At 38.6% G+C, this 24,727-nt stretch overlaps 1 protein-coding gene across 2 annotated transcripts; it reads right to left on the bottom strand.

The window, feature by feature from the left end:
* Positions 1-1,998: 1,998 nt before the first annotated feature.
* Positions 1,999-23,659, bottom strand: FAM221A (family with sequence similarity 221 member A). Of its 2 annotated transcripts, none has more exons than XM_025929913.2 (7): positions 23,514-23,659; positions 21,046-21,219; positions 17,569-17,759; positions 15,786-15,992; positions 8,902-9,009; positions 5,809-5,891; positions 1,999-2,098 (listed from the first exon to the last, which is right to left on the bottom strand). In XM_025929913.2, the coding sequence occupies exons 1-7, from the start codon at positions 23,576-23,578 to the stop codon at positions 2,030-2,032; spliced, it is 897 nt and encodes a 298-aa protein (XP_025785698.2). In that variant the 5' UTR covers positions 23,579-23,659; the 3' UTR covers positions 1,999-2,029. The 2 variants fall into 2 exon arrangements, with proteins under 2 accessions (XP_025785698.2, XP_086550424.1); XM_086694298.1 differs by lacking the exon at positions 23,514-23,659 and adding an exon at positions 22,878-23,034.
* Positions 23,660-24,727: the final 1,068 nt, after the last annotated feature.

A 24,727-nucleotide genomic window follows, 5' to 3' on the forward strand; every position in this document is an offset into this window, starting at 1 on the left:
AGTAAGGAGAGGTAGCAGGGGTGGGTCTTGAGGACGGCAAGTATCATCTTACAATGCAAGTGCCCCCGATAAATTCTATGCAGGATCTCCAAACAAGTGTACACTGATCTCCATCAGCAAAGTGGAGGAGAAGAGTCTGCTTCTGTGGCTCAGAGAACCAAGGGAACATCAGAGTTTAAGTTTCTCAGGCTCACCAACACAAATATTCCCATTCTATGATCCAAGGTTCTAATCTTTTCCTGTCAGCATACTGACTTTGCTGGAGGAGACGATTGAGGCTGTGCATTCAGTTTCCTTTGTGGCCTTGCCACCTTTACTATTTGGGCTGGATCATCAGCACAGATTGCCAGCGTCTGCAGATGAGATTTTTCCTTAAAGGGTGCTATGGAGGCAGCACTCTGGCTTTCACAGCATCCCTTGACTTAAATAGCTAACATGAACCTATGCCATTTTCTTTTTTCAAGCTTGTTAAAGCAGTTAACAATAGCTAACCAACATCTCCAGCTTTATAATTTCCATTAGTCTCATTTCACTGTAATGCCACAGCTAATGTGTAACCTAACACTTCACCTTCCACCTACACCCTACCCAAATCCAATTCAGAAACTGTGACGCATCCACGTGACAGAAGTTATCACTACACCACTTACCACTAGCTATTGGGTCTTTGTTATCATCAGTCCAGTGAATGATCCAGTCACAGAATGCAAACCAGAGGGTTTGCTTTCTAAGGCCATTCCTGGTACCCATCTTGGCCTGGGTTTACCAGCCACCCAAAACCAAAGCCTAAGACAAATACTCACATACAGGTATTTATTTGAGAAGTAATCTGAGGGAACCAGAGAGAAGGATCAGAAAGGGAGAAGTTAGAGAAAGCTAACATAACAATATATTATGGAGTTGGTCACATCTATGGGTGACTGGTGCTCAATCCCACAGGATTTTCTGAGGAAGCTTATAAAAGGCATCTCAGAATTATCTTCCTAGGAGATGGAAGAGAGCATTTACCCTTTAGTCAAGGGTGGTCCTGAGGTCATTAATTCCCCCATATATTTCATACATCTATGATGCATCCCAAGTCACAGTGTCAGAAGATCCCTGGAGAAAAAAGCGAGAGAGTCATGAAATGCTCCCAAGATGAAATGCCATCAAATGAAATTTGTACTTTTGTCCATAAGAAGCTGTCAGAGTCTGCCTCAAACTGTTTCACAGCAGTAATGGAGCAAGAGGTGGGGCCAAGAGCATTTGAAGTAGCACACGAGAAGTGTCAATACAGTTATATACAACCCATAGTTAACAAAACAACTTAAAAAATCAGTAAACACCACTAGAAAATGATTATATAATTTTAAAATATAGCTTTTTATTTAAAAACATAAATCAAGATTACAAAGCTTGAAAAATAAAAAATCAAGATTTTAACTTACTCATTTTAAGCAGTGGTCAAAACCCTCAATAACATATTTAATTTTCTAAATAGCCTTAAAAAGATAATGTATGACAGACTAAAAACAGTTACTGTATTTTCTCATTTTGACTAATATGAAAATAACCTCATTTGTTAGGAGAGACAAAAAGTATATACAAGATATGAAATCATGACTTTTGACAGAAGTAATGTAAAGTATTCTCACTTGTTTAAATAAATTAAGAAAACAACAATGGGGCACCTGGGTGGCTCAGTCAGTTGAGCGTCCGACTTCGGCTCAGGTCATGATCTCATGGTTCGTGGGTTCGAGCCCCGCATCAGGCTCTGTGCTGATGGCTCAGAGTCTGGAGCCCGCTTCAAGTTCTGTGTCTCCCTCTCTCTCTGCCCCTCCTCCACTCACACTCTGTCTCTCTCTCTCTCTCTCTCTTGATCTCTCAAAAATAAATATTTAAGAAATTTTTTTAAAAAATTAAGGAAACAACCAAAATGACATTTTTACATAGTAAAAGAAGTAAATAATTTGGGAGAAAATAAACTATTATTGTATTTAAATAAACACAAACAAAACCTATTTGGATGATGGTTTTAATTTGATAGTCTTCATGAAGGTTTTGTACTTGATGGCAACGGTGCTTTTCCTTTCTGCTTAGCAACCTTTTCCATTTTTATCTGTAAAATTAAAATATTTGTTGATACAATAATGTGTAAAACATCCTAAAGAAAAAAAGGTTGTACACACCTTATTTGGATTCATGTCTCATTTATCACAGCCATTTCACACAGTTACTTAGCAATTCTTAAGCTGCTAAATTCTAAAGCCAAAATCTAATAGTTAAAGGGACCTAACTGCATTTTTAAACTGTGGTTTGATTTCAACCAAATATTGCTTTGGAGAAAATTACTAAGTGTATTTTAACTTCCACTTAAGAACTGTCTTACAAAAGCTTAAAAAGCTAACCATACATCCAGCCTATGCATATTCCCTACAGAATATACCTAATGCAGCTGAATTATCTCTGGCACATGGGCTACTGTAAGGACAGTTTCCTCTAATTCTGGTTTTCACATTTCCACAGTTACATCTCTGAAGGCTCCACTATAACTGAAGCAAAGAAGCAGCTTGCATTCCCTACTAGTGGCTTTCTGACCTTTTGGAAACATTTAAACCCCTTCCATGGGAAAAAAGGTCCCAGAGAACAGAGAGCCCACTTGCCTCTTACAATTCCCAGAGGCAACACCACTGCCTTCTCTCTGCAAGAGAAAGGGGGACAAAATATGGGGCATGATAGGTGGAGGCAGGGACTCCTACCTTCTAAGGTGATAGGAATAATATCAAGAAACCAGAAGGGACCTAGTACCCAATCTTACCAAATTGTAAATCATAACATCCCAATAATAAAATGTTTATATCTTACATTTGTCTCATCCCCATTTTTTCCGCTCTCTCTCCTCTCTGAGTTGGTTAGGACCTGATTCAGAAATCATACATTCAGGGGTGCCTGGGTGGCTCAGTTGGTTAAGCATCTGACTTTGGCTCAGGTCACAAACTCATGGTTCGTGGGTTCGAGCCACGCATTGGGCTCTGTGCTGACAGTACAGAGCCTGCCTGGGATTCCCTCCCCCTCCCTCCCTCTCTCTCTCTCTCTCTCTCTCTCTCTGCCCCTCCCCCACTTCCTCTTCCTCCCTCTGTCTCAAAAATAAATAAATAAGCTTTAAAGGAAAAAAAAAAGAAATCATACATTTATATCACTCTTATACACTGGATCAGTCAGCAGGTCATCTGAAAGACCTCCAAAAAATACCTTATATTAAGGCAAAGATTATAGGCAAAGATTATAAAAGCGTTTTTGAATCTTTACCATTTATTAACTATTTGAGACAAGCTACATAACCAATAATTTTCTCATTTGTAAAAAAAAAAAAAAAAGGTCATAATAATAGGTGGTTCTCAGGGTTGTTCTAAAGGTGTAAATAAGATCGTATATATAAAGATCTAGGTACTTGATAAGCAGTCAACAAATCCTTTCCCCTCATTTAGGGCCAAGTGTTAGCTTTATGTAATATCAAAAAAGAGAGAAAATGCTAAACAACCAAACAAAGCTAAAGCAGGGTTTCCTCACTTAAAATAGTACTTAGCAAATACATCCACCTAGTCTAGTGTCTGAAGAGCAAAGATATCTCCCCCTTCCTTTTTTCTTTTTCAATTTCCTGGCACTAATAGCAATAGCACCTTGCACCTAGTTGGCCTTTGATAACTGTTTACTTAATAAAATTCTCCTTTCTTGGGGATAGGAGACCAAGGGTCATCCACAATGGAAGAAAATAACTTGACCTAAGATATAAAAGCAATGAAGCAACTCTTCAATAATATCTAAAAGTAGTTAGTAAACCATGTTACCACAAAGGCATCAACTATCAAAGCCAACTCATATTTATCATAGATCCTTCCCCACACTAAATGTTACCAATGATTAGCAAAGGATACAAGCAAAAACCAGATACAGACATCGCATTGCTTTCTAAAGGGGCCCTGACCTATCAGATTGAGCTTCCTAGTTATCCCTTTTCCCTCAACAGTGCATGGAGTAAAATGCAAGTACTAATAATGTGTATAGTACATGTCAGCTCAGAAGAAGTTGTTTAGCTTTGAACTTCTTAGTTTTTATACTCCATTAATCACACAGGCTGGCGAGTTTATAAGCTGTGTCTCATAAATCCACAAATCACACAAGCTGGAGAGTTATAAACTACATCTCATAAATCCATAAATTCTAGGTCTATTTATAAGTAGCCTGGATTGGCCAGGTATATCCTCTAAAACAATCATAGATAAGAACTCCCCCCATTATCTTCCCACAAGCAAACACCAACTGGCATGTTTTCAAGGTAGTCAATACTACCCAGGCTTCTGGAGGAAGGAAGGAAGGAGTTCTAGAACACTGTTCCTCATGAGCCTAGGACGAAAAACTAAAATTCAGCTGTGCACCTGTGTATTCCAAGAATGGAGACTGATTTAATTCAAAAAGTCTATCCTTAATGATACTGTAAAAATAGCCTTTTCTTTCTTCACTCTGGCCATTTAATCTCCCTTCCAGAGATCCTACCACCACCTTTTACCTTTAGATGAGTACTTTCTAGTTAAGGTAGCCACTAGCCATACGTGGCCTACTGAGCAATTGAAATGTGGCTGGTGTGACTGAGGAAAATAATTTTAAGTTTCAGTTGATTTAAATTTAGATTTATAGAGCTACATATAATGAATAGCTACAGCACAGGTATAGAACATTTGCATCACTGCAAAAAGTTCTAGTTCTTTCTCTGCCTTAAATCATATCTAGGACACTCCCCCTCTGCTTCAAAATTCTTCATCAGGAAAACCAAGCTGATCTCTGCCCCCTACACCCTTCCTCTCCTCTTGGAAGGTGAATTTATTTAATGGTCTCCTTTTACCACCCTTCAGTTACTCAATAAGCTACAACAAAAAGTGACAAGAGTGTCTTTACTTTCTTATCACTTATTACCCAGTTGGAGAGATAATAAATAGCCACTGAACAACTATAAAATAATCCTAAGGAAAGCACTTTGGGTAATGTACCATATGGATGGATACCATTCCCCATACCTCATCAAACCAACACACTTTCATCTGGCAATAACCAAAAATAAAGCTATCAAATATGAACACTGCCAGGAAACACATCAAATGTGTAACTTTATGAGATGTATGAAAGTGATGATCAATCAATAAGTGTTTACTTTTTCAATTTTCCATAAATATTTATTGAAAAGTTATTATGTGCAATGCACTGTAGTTAATTCTGAAGAAAATATAAAAAGGAACGAAATACTGTTTATCCCTAAGGAGTTTATAGTGTGGTGGAGAACTGATGAAAATTATCACTAGTGAAAACTGGGAAAACATCAATACTACAGTTGCTGAGCTCTCAGGATCGCTAACATACATTTAGGTTTTGTGTTCTGTTTCTTAAAGACTAATGGGTAATTTTAATTTGAGTCTAGATATACCTTGAATGCACTGAGAAGAAGAAATATTACATATTAAAATTTCAAGATTAAAAAAAAGAATTCAAGATACACGTAATTTACAAATCTGCTGATGGTTGGTGTTTATTATTGACGATTTTATTTGTATATTTAATCAATATTTATGACCTTCATAAATTAGCATATTAGATATCATATTATTCATTCATCCTGTTTCTCTCTGAATCATTCTAAATAAGCCTCAAGTCCTAATACAGCTATAAGTAGAGACTTTATAAATTATTTTCAATGATGATCCACAATCAATATGTAATTCTACTGTGTCTTTGTCACAAGTAAATGCTTAAAGTAAGCAGATTTCCCCACAGACTTACCCTTTCTTGGTATCGTCTTTCAAAGAAAGCCATATCATCCTCTTCAGGTCTCTTTAAGGAAGCAACTTGACCACTTGTACCTACTAATAAAGAAAAAAAATTCTATGTGATATATTTACATCATTATAAATTCTCCTGAAATTAAAAAAAAAAAAAGAACGAAAACTTTACTGTTACCAATGATGAATTCTTATTTTTCAAACCAGAATGGTCTAAATGGTAATTAATCCTACACCTAATTATTTTTTAGAGTTCAGAGCATTGTAAGACAAAGTAATTTTTATTGGCAAACATTCTGCTAATGTCCAACTGGTTCATATTAAATAATACCATATAGCTTCTTCACATAAGAGCACACTTTGCTTTCTTCAACGACATTTTAAATTTTATAGTGAAACTAGAAATTCATGTAACACCATAACCAATAACACACAGAAGTAATTACAGAAGGTCTATGCTATGGTCTGAATGTTTGTGTTCCCCTCAAATTCATCTGTTGAAATCATAATGCCTAGTGAGATGGTCTTAAGAGGTGGGGTCTTTGGGAGGTGTTAGGTCATGAGTGTGGAATCCTCACAAATGGGACTGGTGCTCTTACAGAGATCCCTCAACTCTTCCACTGTATGAGGACACAATGAGAAGGGACCAGCTATGAACCAAGAAGAGGACCTTCACCGGAACACAACCATGCTGGTGCCCTGATCTTGGATTTCCCTACCTCCAGAACCATGAGAAATAAATTTTTGTTTATAAGCTACACAGTCTATGGTATTTTGTTATAGCCACCCGAATGGACTATGGCAGTGTGTATAAGCAACCAAGATACTACCTGCTTTGAAACTTTTCAAAACGAAAATAATTTTAACCATTTTCCATGGTATTCCTTTTTTTTTTTTTTTTTTTTTTTTTTGAGAGAGAGAAAGAGAGCAGGGGAGAGGGGCAGAGGGAGAGACAGAATCTTAAGTGGGCTCCATGCTCAGCACAGAGCCTGATGCAGGGCTAGATCCCACAACCCTGGATCATGACCTGAGCCAAAATCAAGAGTCAGATGCTCAACCAAGTGAGCCACCCAGGCTCCCCTTTGGTATTCACTTTTTAAAGCTAAACAAGCAATAGTTTATGTTGTAAAAGGAATTTAAAATTGCTTCAGGAAGGAAAATCAGGATTTCATGAAGAAAACACTAAGGGCACTAAGAGCCTTGTTCCATGAAAAGTTCACCTTCATTTCAGGGGAATGTGCTGCTTGGGTCCTTTCATATCCAAAAAAGAATATCAACGTGAATACATGTTCTAGTTTTCAAAGCATATAAATTCACCACAACCAGCAACACAAAAATCACCTAACTACAGACAATCAGCACAGAGTATAACCACACTCTGTCAACTATCTAACAAAAGCCTATTGAGAAAAGTAAGAAAAAATGCTTAGAATATGTGCTGCCTATCCATTCATCTCAAAACTACGGGTCTTTCTCTGGATCATGTTGGACCATTTGAGCTAAGTCACTTGTAGAATCACCTTCATTGCGTTGCATTTTAATGATATGTTACCATTTATCCGGTAAAACAGTATTTCACCACTTTTATCAAGGTGACTATCAGAAATGAGCAACCACATGCTGCATTTGCTGAAAAAAGTTTTCAAGGACCTTGGGCCACTGCATCATTGAGGTTCACACTATAGACACATCTTTAAAATCTACCACTGGTGGGGTGCCTGGGTGGCTCAGTTGGTTGAGCATCCAACTTCAGCGCAGGTTGTGGTCTCGCAGTTAGTGTGTTCGAGCCCTGCATTGGGCTCTGTGCTAACAAACAGCTCAGAACCTAGAACCTGCTTCAGATTCTGTATCTCTCTCTCCCCCTCCCCCGCTCATGCTCTGCCTCTCTCTCTCGGAAATAAATAAATGTTAAGAAATAATAATAATAAAATAGAATAGAATAGAATAATAAAATAAAATAAAATAAAATAAAATAAAATAAAATAAAATAAAATAAAATAAAATAAAATAAAATAAAATCCAGCACCAGTATACCTTTCATTAACACTGTGGAACTCACAATAATATGATGAGTCTTTCTAATAATTAAAAGTATTTGGCTGATCACACCTTTCTCTGTGCCTTGGATGCCACTACACTCAGTCAAAACTAAAGCTTAATTACATCATCAGCAATTACATCAACCTGGAAAGTTGATATAATTGTATCCTTTTTCTTGGTTTACATTTCTTACTTCTATCTATATTTTATCATTACTTTGTTGTGTGTTGTTTTTGTAAGTATGTAAGTAGCCCTAAAATCCCTTGTGGAGAAAGTCAGGGTACATGAAAAGATTATATGAAATTATTAAAAAAAAAATCTCATTTAAAAATACTTGCAAATATTAAATACCTAATGCACCATTAAAATTCCTTCTTCAGGGGCACCTAGGTGGCTCAGTCGGTTAAAGCGTCCGACTTCGGCTCAGGTCATGATCTCATGGTCTGTGAGTTCAAACCCCGTATTGGGCTCTGTGCTGACAGTTCGAGCCTGGAAACTACTTCAGATTCTGTATCTTCCTCTTTCTTTCTGCCCTCCCCTGCTCGTGCCCTGTCTCTCTCTCTCTCAAAAATAAACACTAAAAAAAAATTCCTTCTTCAATGTTTTGTCTTAATAAAGGAAATAGAATACAAGTGCTTAAAAATTAATAAAACTCATGTATATGTATAATGTATAATTTATATGTATATGCATAATTTATAAATGACAAAACCTTGCTAATTTATACTTACCACTGGATTACATCCTGATTGGGAGAGCCTGAAGGATCAAGGCAGTCCACTAGAGGGCTCTCTTACTCAGACATCAAAACAATCACATGCAAAAATAAGGTTTTAAAACTTTAAATTATTGAATTATTAGAATACTCATAATGCTCCTGTTTAGAAATTTTGCCCACCAAAAGAAGTTTCTTACTTTTTTCTCAGTGCATGGTTAAAAAGTAAAATGATAACCAAATTGTGGTAATACTGAAGAAAAAAAGATCTAAAAAATGAAATCAATCTACATTCTTATTTACCACATCCAAAAATATTTGTCAATTTATTTTCATTACCATCTGTTAGTGTTTCTGGAGAAGAACTAGATGATGCTTGAAATGCTTTCAGAAATGGGTGGTCCATGGCTGTAACTGGAGAGTCTAAAAATTCCATTGAAGGTGCACCTGATAACAAAATGCATGAAGAATGAAAATTAAATCTCTCTGTTAAAATACAAAAAAGTTATTTCCGTGCAAAATAAATTAGAACCTCAGCAGAATAATTAGAAAAATCCTTTCTATAAAAAAGAAATTTTTAGTTAAATTTTTATCTGCCATGTAAAGGGAACTAGGTAAAAGTATTTTTTTATTTCTCAGAGATCTTCTTCACAGAAAAAAAATTATGCATGAATAAAACCTTAATATAGTCACAAAAACACTATCAAAAGCAAGTCATTCATGGGGCCTGGGTGGCTTAGTCAGTTAAGCATCCAACTTCAGCTCAGGCCATGATCTTGGAATTCATGGGTTCGAGCCCCACATCAGGCTCTGTACTGACAGCTCAGAGCCTGGAGCCTGCTTCAGGTTCTGTGTCTCCGTCTCTCTCTGCCCCTCCCCTGCTTATGTGCATGCTCTCTCAAAAATACATAAACATTTTTTTAAAAATTTAAAAAGCAAGACATTCGTGACAAAGAACCTCTAATTGAAGAGGGCAGAATAAGTGTGTTTTTACTCTGTTCCTCTCTAGGAAACCATCTCAAAACGAAGTATGAAAAATAAAGAAAAATTCAATTAAATAAAGATTCATCCACAAATTATGAATACCCATTGCTAACTACACTGACTTTTTTTTTTTTCAACATTTATTTATTTTTGCGACAGAGAGAGACAGAGCATGAACGGGGGAGGGGCAGAGAGAAAGGGAGACACAGAATCGGAAACAGGCTCCAGGCTCTGAGCCATCAGCCCAGAGCCTGACGCGGGGCTCGAACTCCCGGACCGCGAGATCGTGACCTGGCTGAAGTCGGACGCCCAACCGACTGCGCCACCCAGGCGCCCCACTACACTGACTTTTAAATCAAAAGTAAGGAAGCTGGGGGCACAGTCGGTTAAGTGTCCGACTCTTGATTTTGGCTCAGGTCATGATCTCACAGTCCGTTAAGATCAAACCCCGCATGGGGCTCTGAATTGACAGTACAGAGACTGCTTGGGATTCACTCTCTCTCCCTCTCTCTCTGCCCCTCCCCCTTTCATGCTCATTTGCATGCGCTCTCTCTCTCTCTCTCTCTCTCAAAATAAATAAACCTAAAAAACAATCTTAAAAAAATAAATAAATAAAACTGAGTACTTCCTTATAACCTAAACCTAAACAATTGCTCATTTTTTCAGATTCCTGTCTGTTCCTTCCCTAGCTCCTGTCTCATGTGGCTTGTAGGAATATAAGACAAGGGACTCAGGTCCACTCAGGTCCTTGTGCTGTCCTCTGGCTGCTGAATGCACTACTTATCTCAAATGCTCAAGGCTGGTAAGTGGTAATTTAGACCCACAGCTTGGTAGGTCCTAACGCGTGTTCTCACTAAAAGTCAGACTCCTCAATGCCTACAACTTCCTCTATTGAATCCCCCAGAGCTCAGGGGACCCACCTTTAGCTCTGCTCGGTGTCCCCTTGCTATGATAAATGTCAGAGCATGTCCACGGCCTAACAGCTCAACTGCCTGCCAACCACCCACTAGGAGTTGGAAATGATGGACTCCTTCTGCGTCATAAAGGAACCAAATTCCAGCAAGATACCATCTCTGTCCAGGACTCTACATAGCTAACAGAGCAGATGTCCCTCTGCCCCAGGCTCCCCTACATCTGATATCAAGACAAAAACAACTTATTTCCTCTCTTCACTCTCACCTTTCTTCACCCCACCTTCCCCAGGGGGCAAAAAAGGGAGAGATTTTCTTTCCTTACATTATAAAGATGCTTAAGTGATAAAATACCAGAAGTTACAAGAAGGCAAATATGCCAGCTCTTCCCACTATTCCCTAGCACTGTTCTGCAAGTACCAGCCATTGTAACTAGTCAAGAGTAAGAGCCAGAAATATTGGAAAAGGCAAAAATACCATTATTTACAACATCAACCAAACATTTATTTTAAACTCTTAAGAGTAAGTAATAATGACTGGTAAAAGAAGCAATCTTTTTTTTTTTTAATTTTAAGTAGGCTTCCACAACCAATGTGTGACTTGAACCCATAACCCCCAAGATCAAGAGTCACATGCCCTACTGAGTGAGCCAGCCAACATTTGCTTTTTTATAAACAAATAATAACCAGCTAGAAAATTTAAAGGAAGGAAAAAAAAAAACCCACGTATGATAGCTATTTAAAAAAAAAAAAAAAGGAAATACCTATAAATAGAATTAAGAAAATTAAGACATAGAGGACTTTCATGAAGATAACTTCAGAATTCCACCCTACATAGAAAAAGACAAATGAAGATACTCAATATTTTAAAATATCAATTCTTCCTGGGGCACCTGGGTGGCTCAGTCAGTTGAACGGCTGACTCTTGATTCCAGCTCAGGTCATGATCCCAGGGTTGTTGAGCTCCATGCTGAGCGTGGTAGAGCCTGCTTAAGACTCACTCTCTCTCTCTCTCTTTCTCTCTCTCTCTCAATCAGGGCACCTGGGTGGTTCAGTTTGTTAAGCACCTGACTCTTGGTTTTGCCAGGTCATGATCTCATGGTTTGTGGGTTCAAGCCCCACATCAGGCTCTGTGCTGACAGTGCAGAGCCTGCTTGGGGTTCTCTCCCTCTCTCTCTGACTCTCCCCTGCTCGCTTTCCCTCTCTCAAAATAAATAAATAAACTTTAAAAATTCAGGGCGCCTGGGTGGCTCAGTCAGTTGAGCATCTGACTTCAGCTCAGGTCATGATATCGCGGTCTGTGAGTTCGAGCCCCGTGTCAGGCTCTGTGCTGACAGCTCAGAGCCTGGAGCCTGCTTCAGATACTGTGTCTCCCTCTCTCTCTGCCCCTCCCCTGCTCATGCTCTGTCTCTCTCTCTGTCAGAAATAAATAAACATTAAAAAAAATTAAAAAAAAAAAAGATTCTCTAACTCTGCCCTTCTCCCCTGCTTATGCTCTCTTAAAAAAATAACAATAAATATAAAAAAATAAAATATCAATTCTTCCTACATTAATGTATACATTCAATGTGTTATCAACTAAATAATAGAATATTTTGTAATAATAGAATGTTTTCAAAAAATAATGCCAAAGTTCTGAAAAAATTAGAGAATAAGAATAGTCAGGAAAATTCTTTTTTTTTTAATGTTTTTACTTATTTTTGAGAGAGAGAGAGAGAGATACAGCACGAGCAGGGGAGGGGCAAAGAAAGAAGGAGACAGAATTTGAAGCATGCTCCAGGTTCTGAGCTGTCAGCACAGAGCCCGACATGGGGCTCAAACTTGTGAACCACGAGATCATGACCTGAACCAAAGTCAGATGCTCAACCAACTGAGCCACCCAGATGCCACAAGAAAATTCTTAAGTAACAAAATGAAATCATAAATATTAATTTATTATAAAGTTATAGTATTGAAAACAGTATGGTTGTTGCACAGAAAGAGGCAACAATGAGGCACACTAACAAGCTCAGAACAATTTCTGAGTTAGTGCCAAACCTACCGCTTACTAGCTGAATAACAAAGAACGAGACATTGCACTTTTCTGTGCTGAGTTTCCTTATCTGCAAAATAAAAGTAATAATAGTACCTAACTCAAAGTTATAGGGAGGACTAAATGAGTTAATAGATGTAAAGAGGCTAGAAAGACTCCTGGCAGTACAAAGTTGCAATCATCAACAACATCATTATTTTTTCTGTCACTTATAACTGGATGTTCTGTAACTATTTCATGAGTTTAATACGATCATGCATCCAAGAAAACTGAAAAATGATTTACTTATGGAATTTAACAAGCTAGTTGTAAAATTACCTAGAAGAGAAAATGCAAAGATATATCAAGGAATCTTGAAACACACACACACACACACACACACATACTCACACAAACAGGAGGAATTTACCATACCAAACATCAAAACACTCTATGAGGAATAATAATTAAATGTATGTAATATTGGCACAAGATAGACAAATAGTCCAATGCCACAAAACAGTGAGTATGACAGAATGTGAGAAAGATAAACTTTCAAATAACTAGGGAAAGAACTGTGTTTGGATAACTTGCCACCAATTTGGACAAAACCTGAAGTTATACATAACTCACACTTTCCCAAAAAATATATTCCAAATACATGAAAAAACAAAAAAATTAAGTATTAAAGTAAAATGAAGGTGAACATAATTATAAAATTGCCTCCAAAATTTAAAAACTCTATTAAACAAACACAAACCAAGGGGCACCTGAGTGGCTCAGTCGGTTAAGTATCTGACTTCGGCTCAGGTCATGATCTCACGGTTCATGAGTTCAAGCCCTGCATCAGGCTCTGTGCTGACAGCTTGGAGCCTGGAGCTTGGAGCCTGCTTTGGATTCTGTGTCTCCCTCTCTCTCTCTGCCTCTCCCCTGCTTGTCTTCTCTCTCTTTCAAAAATAAATATGTAAACATTAAAAAAAAAAAAAAAAAAAGCCAAGACAACAAATGACAGATTGGAAGAAAATATCTGCAAAGTAAATGACAAAAGATCAGTAGACAGAATATAGAAGACTTCCAATAAATAAATGAGAAAAGTTAAAAGCATAAAAGTGAGCAAAGTATATGAACAGATAAGTATAGAAAGTAAAATGGCCAATAACTACGAGAAGACTCTTATCCCACTAATAACTAGGGAAATCAAACTGAAACAATAACATTTCACAGGTCAGACTGGAAAAAAATTGGGTTTAATGATATCAATGATCAGCATAAATGTGAGAAACAGGGAAGCTAAAAAATCATTAGAGGAAGCATAAACAAGTGAGGCATTGTTGGAAGGCAATTTGACAGCATGTATTAAATCTCACACACTTCAACCCAACAATTATTCTACTTCTCTGTATCTACCTTAGGCTCAAATTTATGTAGTATACAAGGAAGCAAGTTCAAGGATGTTTTTGGCAGGACTGTATGTAAAGGCAAAAAACAAAAAGGAAACCATCTAAATTTCATGAACAAGGTTTAGAAAAGCCCACAAAGCACCATGATCAAAGGGGGCCTGGCCAGTGGGCAGGGCTGAGAAGGCAAGATCAGCCCCATGCACTTGCATTTTACAAGGAAACGCTCCCAAGAACTGTAAATATGTACATTTGTCTGACTGTGCACCTTTAGTGCAGCATTGTTGATTTATTAAAAGCAAAAAGTCTCAGGGAAAAAAAAGAAAAAAAATCACAGAAATGGTTTAGAAAACCTGATAAATCTATAGTGTGAAATATTATGCAGCAGTTTAAAAGAATTAAATAGATTTGTGTGTCCTGATATGACAGGCCTTCAAATTTTTTCCAAGATAAAAATCTATAAAAATGTATGCTAAAAAGAAAAATAAATATCAATTGTTGACAGCAAATTACTCTCTGAAAAGAATCTCGGGTAAAGAGAAGTGTTTAAGGGGTCCTTGTAGTACTTCATTTTTCTTTTTTTTCAGTTTATTTATTTATTTGGGGTGGAAGGAGAGGTGCAGAGAGAGAGGGACAAAAAGAATCCCAAGCAGGCTCTGTGCTATTAGCATGGAGCCCTACAGGGAACTCAAACTCACAAACCATGAAATCATGACCTGAGCTGAAATCAAGAGTCCAGCGCTTAGCCAACTGAGCCACCAGTTGGCTTCATTTCTATTGTTTGAATCTTTATAACAAGAAAATGTTTGTTCATCTTTATATAATTTTTGTAATGAAAAAATGAGAGAAAAAAAAAAAGAATACAAAAAAGTCCCTACACAAAGTATTTAAAGTAGATAGGAACCTGGGCCCCTAGGTGGTTCAGTTGGTTAAGCCACCAACTCTGGATTTCAGCTCACGTCATGATCTCATGGTTGGTAAGTTCAAGCCCTGCATGGGGCTCCACACTGTGAGCATGGAACCTGCTCGGGATTCTCTCTTTCTCTCCACCCTTCCCTTTCCTTACTCCACTCGCGCTCTCGCATGTGCAGTTTCTCTGTCTCAAAATAAATAAACTTTAAGAAAATTAAAAAAAATAGGGGCACCTGGATGGATCAGTTAGGCAACCCACTCTGGGTCAGGTCTTTGGCTCAGGTCATGATCTCACAGTTCATGGGTTTGAGCCCCGCATCAGGCTCTACACTGATAGCTCGGGGCCTGGAGCCGGCTTGGGATTCTGTGTCTCCCTCTCTCTCTGCCCCTCTCCCGCTCATGCTCTGTCTCTCCTTCAAAAATAAATAAACATTAAAAATAAATAAATAAATAAATACACGGGAACCATATTCTCCCCAATCCTAGTCAACTCAGAAGGATCAAAAAAAGAAGAATCCAGCTACCTTCAATAGTTCAAGACACATCCAACAGAACTTTTCCCTATATTACTTAACTTTCATGTATGCAAGCAGTGTGTGCATACATTATCATGTGATAACATGTACACACGCGCATAGACATATGCACACATAGACATAAGGCTGTTTCCAAAATGAGATGGCTATAATGGCAAAAACATGCATACAACAGGGTAACAGTTAGGTAAACTCTATCATATCAAATAAAAGAAATATTCAGCTATTACAAACAGGGTTGGGTTGGGATTTGGGTATTGGGGTAGGCGTGATCTTTTATTCTTGTGTTTTCTAAATTTTCTGTAATAACCATATATTTTATAGTGGGAATAAAACCTTTATAAAAAATAAAATGAGAGACTTTTTCTGGAAAAAAACAAAGAATATAAAGTATAAAACAAATATAGGGCTTCACTATTGTCAGCACACATAAAACTGTATGACAAACTCACATTCCATAGATTGTCACTTACCAATCCCACTGTCATCTAATCGCATGTAGCCTTCTGCCAGTGAGCTGAAGCCAGTCAAACCTCCCATTGCTGCATAAGGGACATCCTGTCCCACTGGTTTTCCCTGAGCAAGTCTTTCTTGCTTAGTTTCCACTACTGTGTCATGAGCATATGCAGGCTGACCACAAGCACAAGTGAAGCAACTATGGAATCCTGAACACTTGGAACCTGAATCAAGATGTAAAGGGAGTTAAATGTCTTTAAATACAGGTACTAAGCTGTGTGCCCTCAAAATGCTTAGCTTGGCCACAATCACCTGAATCCAGATCCCTCTATGCTGTCCTCTGGCCTCTGTAACTCTAATCTCCAGCCCTAGAATTCCCTCCCGGCCACTGCTCTTACTTCTGTAAGGTACTGACGTGAATAAGGCAAGGTAAGGCATGTAGCAGAAAAATAAAATAAAATAAAAGACTGGAAAAACCAGCTAGGACCAAAAGAAATTGGGCTAACACCAGAGAGCTAGGAAATGTCTGCCCAGTGGTAGGATCAGGTGAAGAGATAATGTGGAAACCTCCCTATGGATTAATGCCCCATAAAAGCCACATAGGAAAGCCAACCCACAGACATAAAAAGGACACAATGGAATACTGTTTAACAATAAAAAGGAAAGAAGTACTGATACATGCTACAAAATGGATGACTCACACAAACATCATGCTAAGTGAAAGAAGCCAGTTACAAAAGGCTACATATTCATTTATATGAAATGTCTACAATATGCAAGTCCATACAGACAGTAGGTAATTATTGGTTGCCTAGGGGTGGGGGAGAAGAAGGAATAAGAAATGACTACTAATGGATATGGAGTTTCTTTTGGGGGTGATGAAAATGTTCTAAAATTGACTGTGGTGATGGTCACACAACTCTATGAGTATATTAAAAACCATTAAACTATACTCTTGAAATGGATCAGTTATATAGTATTTGAATTATATCTTAATAAAATTGCTATATATTAAAAAAAAACCCCAAGCCATACTGAAATGGAAGCCAAAATACACCATTAACAAAATTTTACATGCTCACACTTCCAAAAAGTGTGTACATAATAAACAATAAATAAGTTTTATTTGACTACTTCCATAGCCAATGAAACATTTATTCCTGCCACTGTCATTAAAAATGTTTTATAACGTATTTCAATTCCAACTGCTATGAAAACTGGAATAACTCTCTCCTGAATAAATTACTGAACTAATGTCCTACCTATTTCAAGGGGTTTTTAAAAGGATGATCAAGTAAAAGGGCCTAAAGGATCGGGGCTGGGATTTGGGTACAGCTATTGAGGTAAGAGTGCTATCACAAATAAAGTGTTAAAATTATTATGTTACATTTTGCTTTTCCCATCAGCCTATGCTTTAGGCAATAACGTAATAATCTACCAGCAAAGCATAACATTTTCTTCAACTTATCAAATCCTTTTTAAAAGCCTGTAAATACAATTTAGTTGATAAAATCCCCACTCAAAAATTTAAATCACATCACATCTAGGTATTCTTTAAAATCTATCACTATCATTTAACTTATTTTAATTACATGAGGTTAAGGTTTAGGATTGCAAAGCATACAAATAACTCCAAGTTTTTCCACAAAAATAACATGTTAGAGTAGCTGTCCATCAAATTTTTCTGTGTTGTTTAATACTGACAACACAGCTAAATAAAACTGCCACAAAGACACATTAAATATTCAATAAAGAAGTACAAACATTCTGTTGGGTGTGTTTGTAATAACGTTAACTCACAGGCATTGCACATAAAGCCAGGCGCAGCCCTGTGCTGATCGGCAAAGTGCTTGCACCTGCAGCGAATGGGCTGCGCACCATTGAGAGGGACATAAAGGTAAGCCCTGCACTGGCAGCCAGTCACTCGGCAAGGGAGACTAATAGGGCGCTGCTGTGGAATCGTTTCAAAGTCAGTTTTATGTTGTTTATACCTAAAAAAATAAAAGGGAAGAAGTAAAAACAATACAAGTATTGCTGGAAATTAGAATTGGTCTATTCTGTTAAATGCACAACTATTCTTTTTTATTTTGTTTTTCTTGCTAGTAAGGTAAAAATCAACTCCCTTGCAGTATTTCTGTCAACTATGTCAGAAATTGGTCAGAAAAATCTTTCACTCGTTTATATTTTTATTTTTAGTTATTTAAGAACAATTTTCACAGCAATATACAAAGAAATAGAATCCCCTTAAAATACTTACCACTACAGATTCTTTAATATGGACAACCTAAGAGTGTGAAAAAGGTTCTTTATAAAAATTCTTTTTATCAAAGTGCATTACTTAAATTTATTTTCACAGGTGTGCTACTTAAAACTGATATGAGTTCAATAATGTAATTTATTTTAATATAATTTAATTTTTAACTTTTAATTTCAAAATAGTCAACATTTTTAAAAGCAAAAGCTCTTTGTTAATTAAAACACTGTAATTTTCTTAAATAGGCTAGTCACTTCCTGCTCTTAAGGTGACACTCAATAAAAAAATATTAAATTTATTATTCTCAATATTAAGCTAAGTAGTACAAGTTAAAATAGCAATGAGATATCATTTTTCACTTAGCAGAGAGAACCAACATTTTTTATACTATACATAATTCACAATGCTGTCAGGAGTGTTACAAAAGAAACAATCTCATTTACTGTTTCAAGAAACTTAAAAAGATCCATCATTTCCATAGTGTATATAATTTTAAATATAGCATTTCCTAATATATATAATTGTTGAATCACTGTTATACACCTGAAACTAACATATCAACTACACTTCAATAAAAATAAAAATAAAAATAAAATCATCAAATTTAATAGAAAAAAATCCTTTAACCTGACAGTTCATTTTTTAAAAATATACCCTAACAAAATAATTCTGTGTATAAAGAGTTTTGTGCATAGATAATATCAGCAATAGTACTTACAATAGCAACATACACACATAAATACATACACAACACATTAATAAAGGAATGAATAAGTAAACCACTAGACAACAGTTTTTAAAATTTTTAGCAGTGAAACCCCTTTTTCAAATAAAAACTTTTACAGAACCATAATATATAAAGTAGATAAAAGCAGAATTGGTTAAAGCAAGGGAAAGAGCCAGAACTAGAGTCTGTCCTTCCCCTAACCTCCCCTTCTACCTGGTACACCCCTGAGACTTCCTCCAAGACTCTGGGGAACATACAATGAACACCACTGGACTAGCTAGAATATTGAGCAGGTATTAAAAACCTTGTTTAAGTGGAGCCTGGCTGGCTTAGTCAGGTGAGCATCCAACTCTCAATTTCAGCTCAGATCATGATCCCAGGGTTGTGGGATTGAGCTCACTTGGGATTGATTCTCTTTCTTCCTCTGCCCCTCTCCCTGGCTCACACTCTCCCTCTCTCTCTAAAATTAAAAACAAAAAATTTTTTTCAAATTAAAAAAAATCTTGTTTGTGATTACTACATAACAATGGGGAAACATTTCTCTGAATCTGTCATTAAAAACTTAATATTTGTGAGCACACATAATTAACAACTAAATGAACTGTGAAGAAAAAATACATGAATATAGTAAAATTTATTGATAGCAGCTGGCTTTGGGTGATGAGTCTTCTTTCTACTTTTCTGGATATTCTTCATTTACCTTAATAATTATTATAGTATTTATAGGGGCGCCTGGTGGCTCAGTCAGTTAAGCATCTGACTTTTATTTCAGCTCTGGTCATAATATCATGGTTTGTGAGATCGAATCCTGCATGAGCCTCTGCACTGAAAATGCAGAGCCTGCTTGGGATTCTCGCTCTTCCTCTCTGCTCTCCCCCCCCACTTTATACTCTCTCTAAACTTTAAAAAAAATAATAATAAATAGGGATGCCTGAGTGGCTCAGTCAGTTAAGCATCTGACTTCAGCTCAGGTCATGATCTCATGGTTTGTGAGTTTGAGCCCCACGCAGGGCTCTGCACTGACAGTACAGAGACCTGCCTGGGTTTCTCCCTCTCTGCCCCTCCCCCACTCACTCACACACCCTCAATCAAAAATAATAAATAAACTTAAAATATAAAAATAAAAATCTTTTAAAAATAATAATTATTATAATATTTATAATAGGGAAAAATAATAGTTTAGACAGAAATCTCACTGAGTGCTCAACTGGTACTAAAGCACTTAATGATGAAAGTTGGGTTGGGTCAATTTTGAAGGTTAATTCCATGCTACGTAATTACACATATATGAGACTAGCAGTAAATTTATACAAAGATAAATGATAAAACCAACACAAATTTACCAAACTCCTCTTCAATTCTGAAAGATCTCAAACATAACCCTCATCCTCCATTCCTCCATGGTGTTTTTCATCGGGTTGCTAAATACGTTTCAAGTAGATCTATACACAACATTACTCATCCTAGCAACCGCTTAACAACCTTTGGCAGACAGCAAGTCTGTAAATAGCAACTCTACAAAGAGTCTCTCACGAGAGCGCCCCAGAAACTATCAGAACAGGGCAGCTCTCCTTCCACAGTTTCTTTGAACAGAAAGTTAAAAGTTGTTACCTGAAAACACATAATAGGTTCAGTGATTTTTTTTCATGATGCAGCTTTGTCCTTTTGAGTTTTACAACTGTGATCTGTGACAGTAGTAAAATTTAAAGTAGGACACAACAAACACAGCTAAATGCAAACCTCAGGTATTGGCAATACGCATCAATGACTGGAGCCTCCTGTATTTTCTTTCCTCCCTGTGCTTTACTTGGAAAAAGACCATTTGCAATAAAAAGCTGTGTGCTTGTATTTTTGTTTGTTTAAAGAAAGGTATCAACACAACATGTTTCTTAAAATACAAAGGGAGATTAGTAACTTTGAGGAGAAAAGCTTCTATTTGTAGGTTGTAACCTGTTCACTATGGGTCAACTCAAACAACTCTTAAGGCAGTTTTGCATTCTGATGACCTGTCCTCTGGTACCTCATCGAATAGTGGGTGAAGTAGACCCCTGGCAAAGCTGCAGGGGTACCAATCTTGTTTAACCAACTGCAAGAGAAAAGATACTTAGGGTGATGGACTCCATAATGAGTTCTAATAAGATATACTGGAAATTTTTTAATTGTACCAAAAAAAAAACTTTTGACAGTGTCTGGGTTATTATATAAAGCCTATTTTTAATGTTTCTCAATTATCACAAGTAATGTTCTTTATCAAAGGAAGTACACTCTTCTATAGTTTTATATTTTCTAATCTTACCTATGTGTACAAAAACACAGTGTCTCTGGACCCACAAGTTTACAATCCATTCCAGTTGGTGATCGCCAGCTCACAAATAATCTGTTTTGTAAGCGCATCGGTAATACTTTTTTTTTGTATTCTTCATATTCTTCAGGAGTAAAATGTTTCCCTCCATCGTCCTCACCAACAATTCTACAAGAACAAAAAAGTCTCTTAAGCCTTGAATATTTATTTTCCAGATTATAAATAGCAAACTCTAAAACTAAACTATACTTGTACAGTCAAAGGAAATGCGGCTTCAGCTTTGATTTTTTACTTTAGGCTTATGTTAATAGCAAAATTAGACACAATGGTAATAAAACGTTTGCTTCCCATGTAAAACAGGATTATAAATAAAGAAGACAATGAACTCCTAACATCTGACTTTACCGATCCAGGTTTATCACTGGAGAATTACCACAAATCCATCACAATTTTTCCTTTGATCCTGAAGCAAACATGCTCATTCTTTTCATTAAACGCTGGAGCCTAATCTCCTAAAAATTCTAATATTTTCCTCCTTTAAAAACAGTACTCCCCTCAAAAAAAAACAATAGTACAAAAAACATCAGTGCAGAAGACAACATGGGTAATGGAAACCCAAATCCTGGCTGGGAGTTTAAACCCACAAATACCCTTGGATCTGCACAAGCTCAAACCCACATCTGTATTGGGTAATCATTGTTGAATTCCAAAACTACAACTTCAAAATCTTATGGAAAAAATCAAGCCGCCACTATTTCAAACGGTAGTTACATAATAACCAAGGGATCTAGTTCAAATGCATATTCAGATTAATAGGTTTGGAATGGGCCTGAGAGTGTGCATTTCCAACAAGTTCCCAGGTGATGCCCATACCACTGGCCCATGACTGTTACACCTTGAGTAGCAAGGCTCTAACTTTTACAGCGAACTGTTCCAGGTTATTTATGTTTACAAAAATAATTTTCTTTTTTTTTTTCAACGCTTATTTATTTTTGGGACAGAGAGAGACAGAGCATGAACGAGGGAGGGGCAGAGAGAGAGGGAGACACAGAATCGGAAGCAGGCTCCAGGCTCTGAGCCATCAGCCCAGAGCCTGACGCGGGGCTCGAACTCCCGGACCGCGAGATCGTGACCTGGCTGAAGTCGGACGCTTAACCGACTGCGCCACCCAGGCTCCCCTACAAAAATAATTTTCCACCAGGCCTTAATATCTGAACCAGGCAAAAGACCATATATGAAGGCACACAATCCACACATCTAAACATCTAAATCTCTAATAAGTTATCAATCAACAGCAAGGCCCACAACTCCCTCACAGGGAAAAGCCCTGAAGACTTGGAGGCTAAAGGAGCCGGCTCTGCCCGCGGTGAGGGTTGGATGGAAGCTGTTCTGGGCACAGGACTCATGGCCTTACCTGGCCCCACCTGAACTGGAGATAAGGCCTGACCCATCGAGCTACTCATTCTTACTTGTCTGACTCAGAATTACCATTTCTACTTGTTATCAAAAACTATACCACCTAGACAGCCAGAAGGAGTGAAGATCAGCTAAGGAATCCGTTTCCCCCAACGCCCCTGGGTGATTTGGAGCGACCACCTTTAAGCAGGGCAGCCCCTCTCGCTCACGTTTCCCAAGCCGCTCAGATTTCCAGGCGGAGCGGGAAAGTGCCTCACGCCGCTTTACACACACAATTCTCCTCCCCGCAACCCCCCACCCCCGCCCCGGGGCCAATCCGCCCCCCCTTTCCACACCCCCACCACCCACCCCCGCCGCCGCTCTCAACCGCACATCCTCCAGCCTGTCCCTCTCCAGGAATTCCCACTCACCCAGTCTCCCAACTACCAAAAATGTTTCTTGGGAGACCGGAAAAAATAACACGTCTCCGCAGGTGCATCAGCTTTCCTCAGGGCCCAGGGCAGTGAGTCGTGTCCTCAAACCAAAGCGGTGGCTCTGTTTCCATTTACGTGATAGGAGTTTCTCCAGAACCACCGAAACTACACCAGTAGTGTCTTTCTCCTAAAAACAGCACCTCGGGGTTGGGAGCACGTTTGAAAGTTCACGACATACCCTATTAACTAAACTAACATGCAAACGATGTCTGTTATTCCTTATAACGCCAGAGCACTCAATGTGTAACTCTTCAGTGGCCATTTAGATAAAAACACTTGGACCTCGGCATAAATAGAAGAGTTAAAAATTCTTCCTGGAAGGGGTCAAATAGGGAGACCTCTTAAACACTTTTGGAAGAGACTTATTAGAATAGAACTGCATGTCATTACAATATTGAATTACAAAAAGACGAAACTTATATCAATGTAAGTAAGCCTCCCCAACAACCCGGGAACAGATTCCCGGAGCCCCAGCGGGCGGCGCCCCGCTTCTGTCCGCGCCACCAGCCCTCCTCCGGCGACGGGGACGCGGCCCGCCCGGGTTTTCCTCGCCCCGCCAAACCGCAGCCTCACCTTCGGTACTCCAAGTACTCGTCCACGACCGCCGCGCCGCCGGAAGGCAACGTCAGCCTCTCCATGGCCGGAGGAATCGAGAGACGCCCGGCCGCGCGCTCGCAGCCGGAGGAGCTAGGAAGCCGGCCTCTGAGGAGCCGGGCCGGCTCCGCCCCCACCGGCCGCGCCCCCTCCTGCCCGAGTCCTGATTGGCCGGACCGAAGACCGCAGCGAAGGCCCATGGGCGTGCGCTTCCACCTGGCGGCAGCTCCTGGCGCTGGAAACCTTCCGTCTCCAAGCGCAGCCCATCCAGCTTGGAATGCTGTTTACTGCAAGCACAAAACTGGTGCCTGGTGCCTCTCCCTAACCCCTGGTCTTGCAGGTCTCCTTGTAAGATAACAAGTGACAAGGGAGTGCAGTGCTTTGCATATAACGCATGCCCAGAACGTGGCTTATTTCTTCATACAGAGCTTCCCGCTGATTTTGAAAAGGTTCTGGGTCGTTGGCGGCCCAGCTCCCCAGATTCCCCCAGTCGTGTTTTCAAAATTGGCGTTTAAAAACCTATGATATAGGGAGGGGCCTGGGTAGCTCACTGGGTTAAGCATCAGACTCTTGATATTGGCTCAGGTCGTGAGTTCACAGTTTGGTTTGTGAGATGGGCCCCGGTCAGACTCTATGCTGAGAGTAAGGAGTCTGCTTAGGAGTCTCTCTCTCTCTCTCTCTCTCTCTCTCTCTCTCTCTCTCTCTCTCTCCCCCCCCTCCCCCCAGCTTGCATGTGTGCTTGCTCTTTCTCTCTCAAAATAAATATTTAAAAATTTTTAAAGTAAATAAAAATAAAATTTAAAACTGTGATGTAGGGACACCTGGGTGGCTCCTTTAAGCATCTGATTCTTTTTTTTTATGTTATTTTTATTTATTTATTTATTTTTGAGAGAGAGAGCGAGTTTGGGGGGCGGCGGGGGAGGGCAGAGAGAGAGAGGAAGACATGGAATCCGAAGCAGGCTCCAGGCTGGGAGCTGTCAGCACAGAACTGTCAGCACAGAGACTGACTCAGAGTTCCAGCTCATGAATCCTGAGATCATGGGTCAGAGGCTTAACAGACTGAGCCACGCAGGCGCCCCTAAGTATCTGATTCTTGATCCCAGCTCAGGTCTTGATCTCAGGTTTCTGAGTTTAAGCACCATATTTGGCTCCCCGCTGAGCATGCAGCCTACTTAAAAAAAACAAAACAAAAC

Source organism: Puma concolor, chromosome A2 (genome assembly GCF_028749965.1).
Source record: "Puma concolor isolate L17-30 chromosome A2, mPumCon1.1.hap2, whole genome shotgun sequence".
Lineage (NCBI taxonomy): Eukaryota > Metazoa > Chordata > Mammalia > Carnivora > Felidae > Puma > Puma concolor.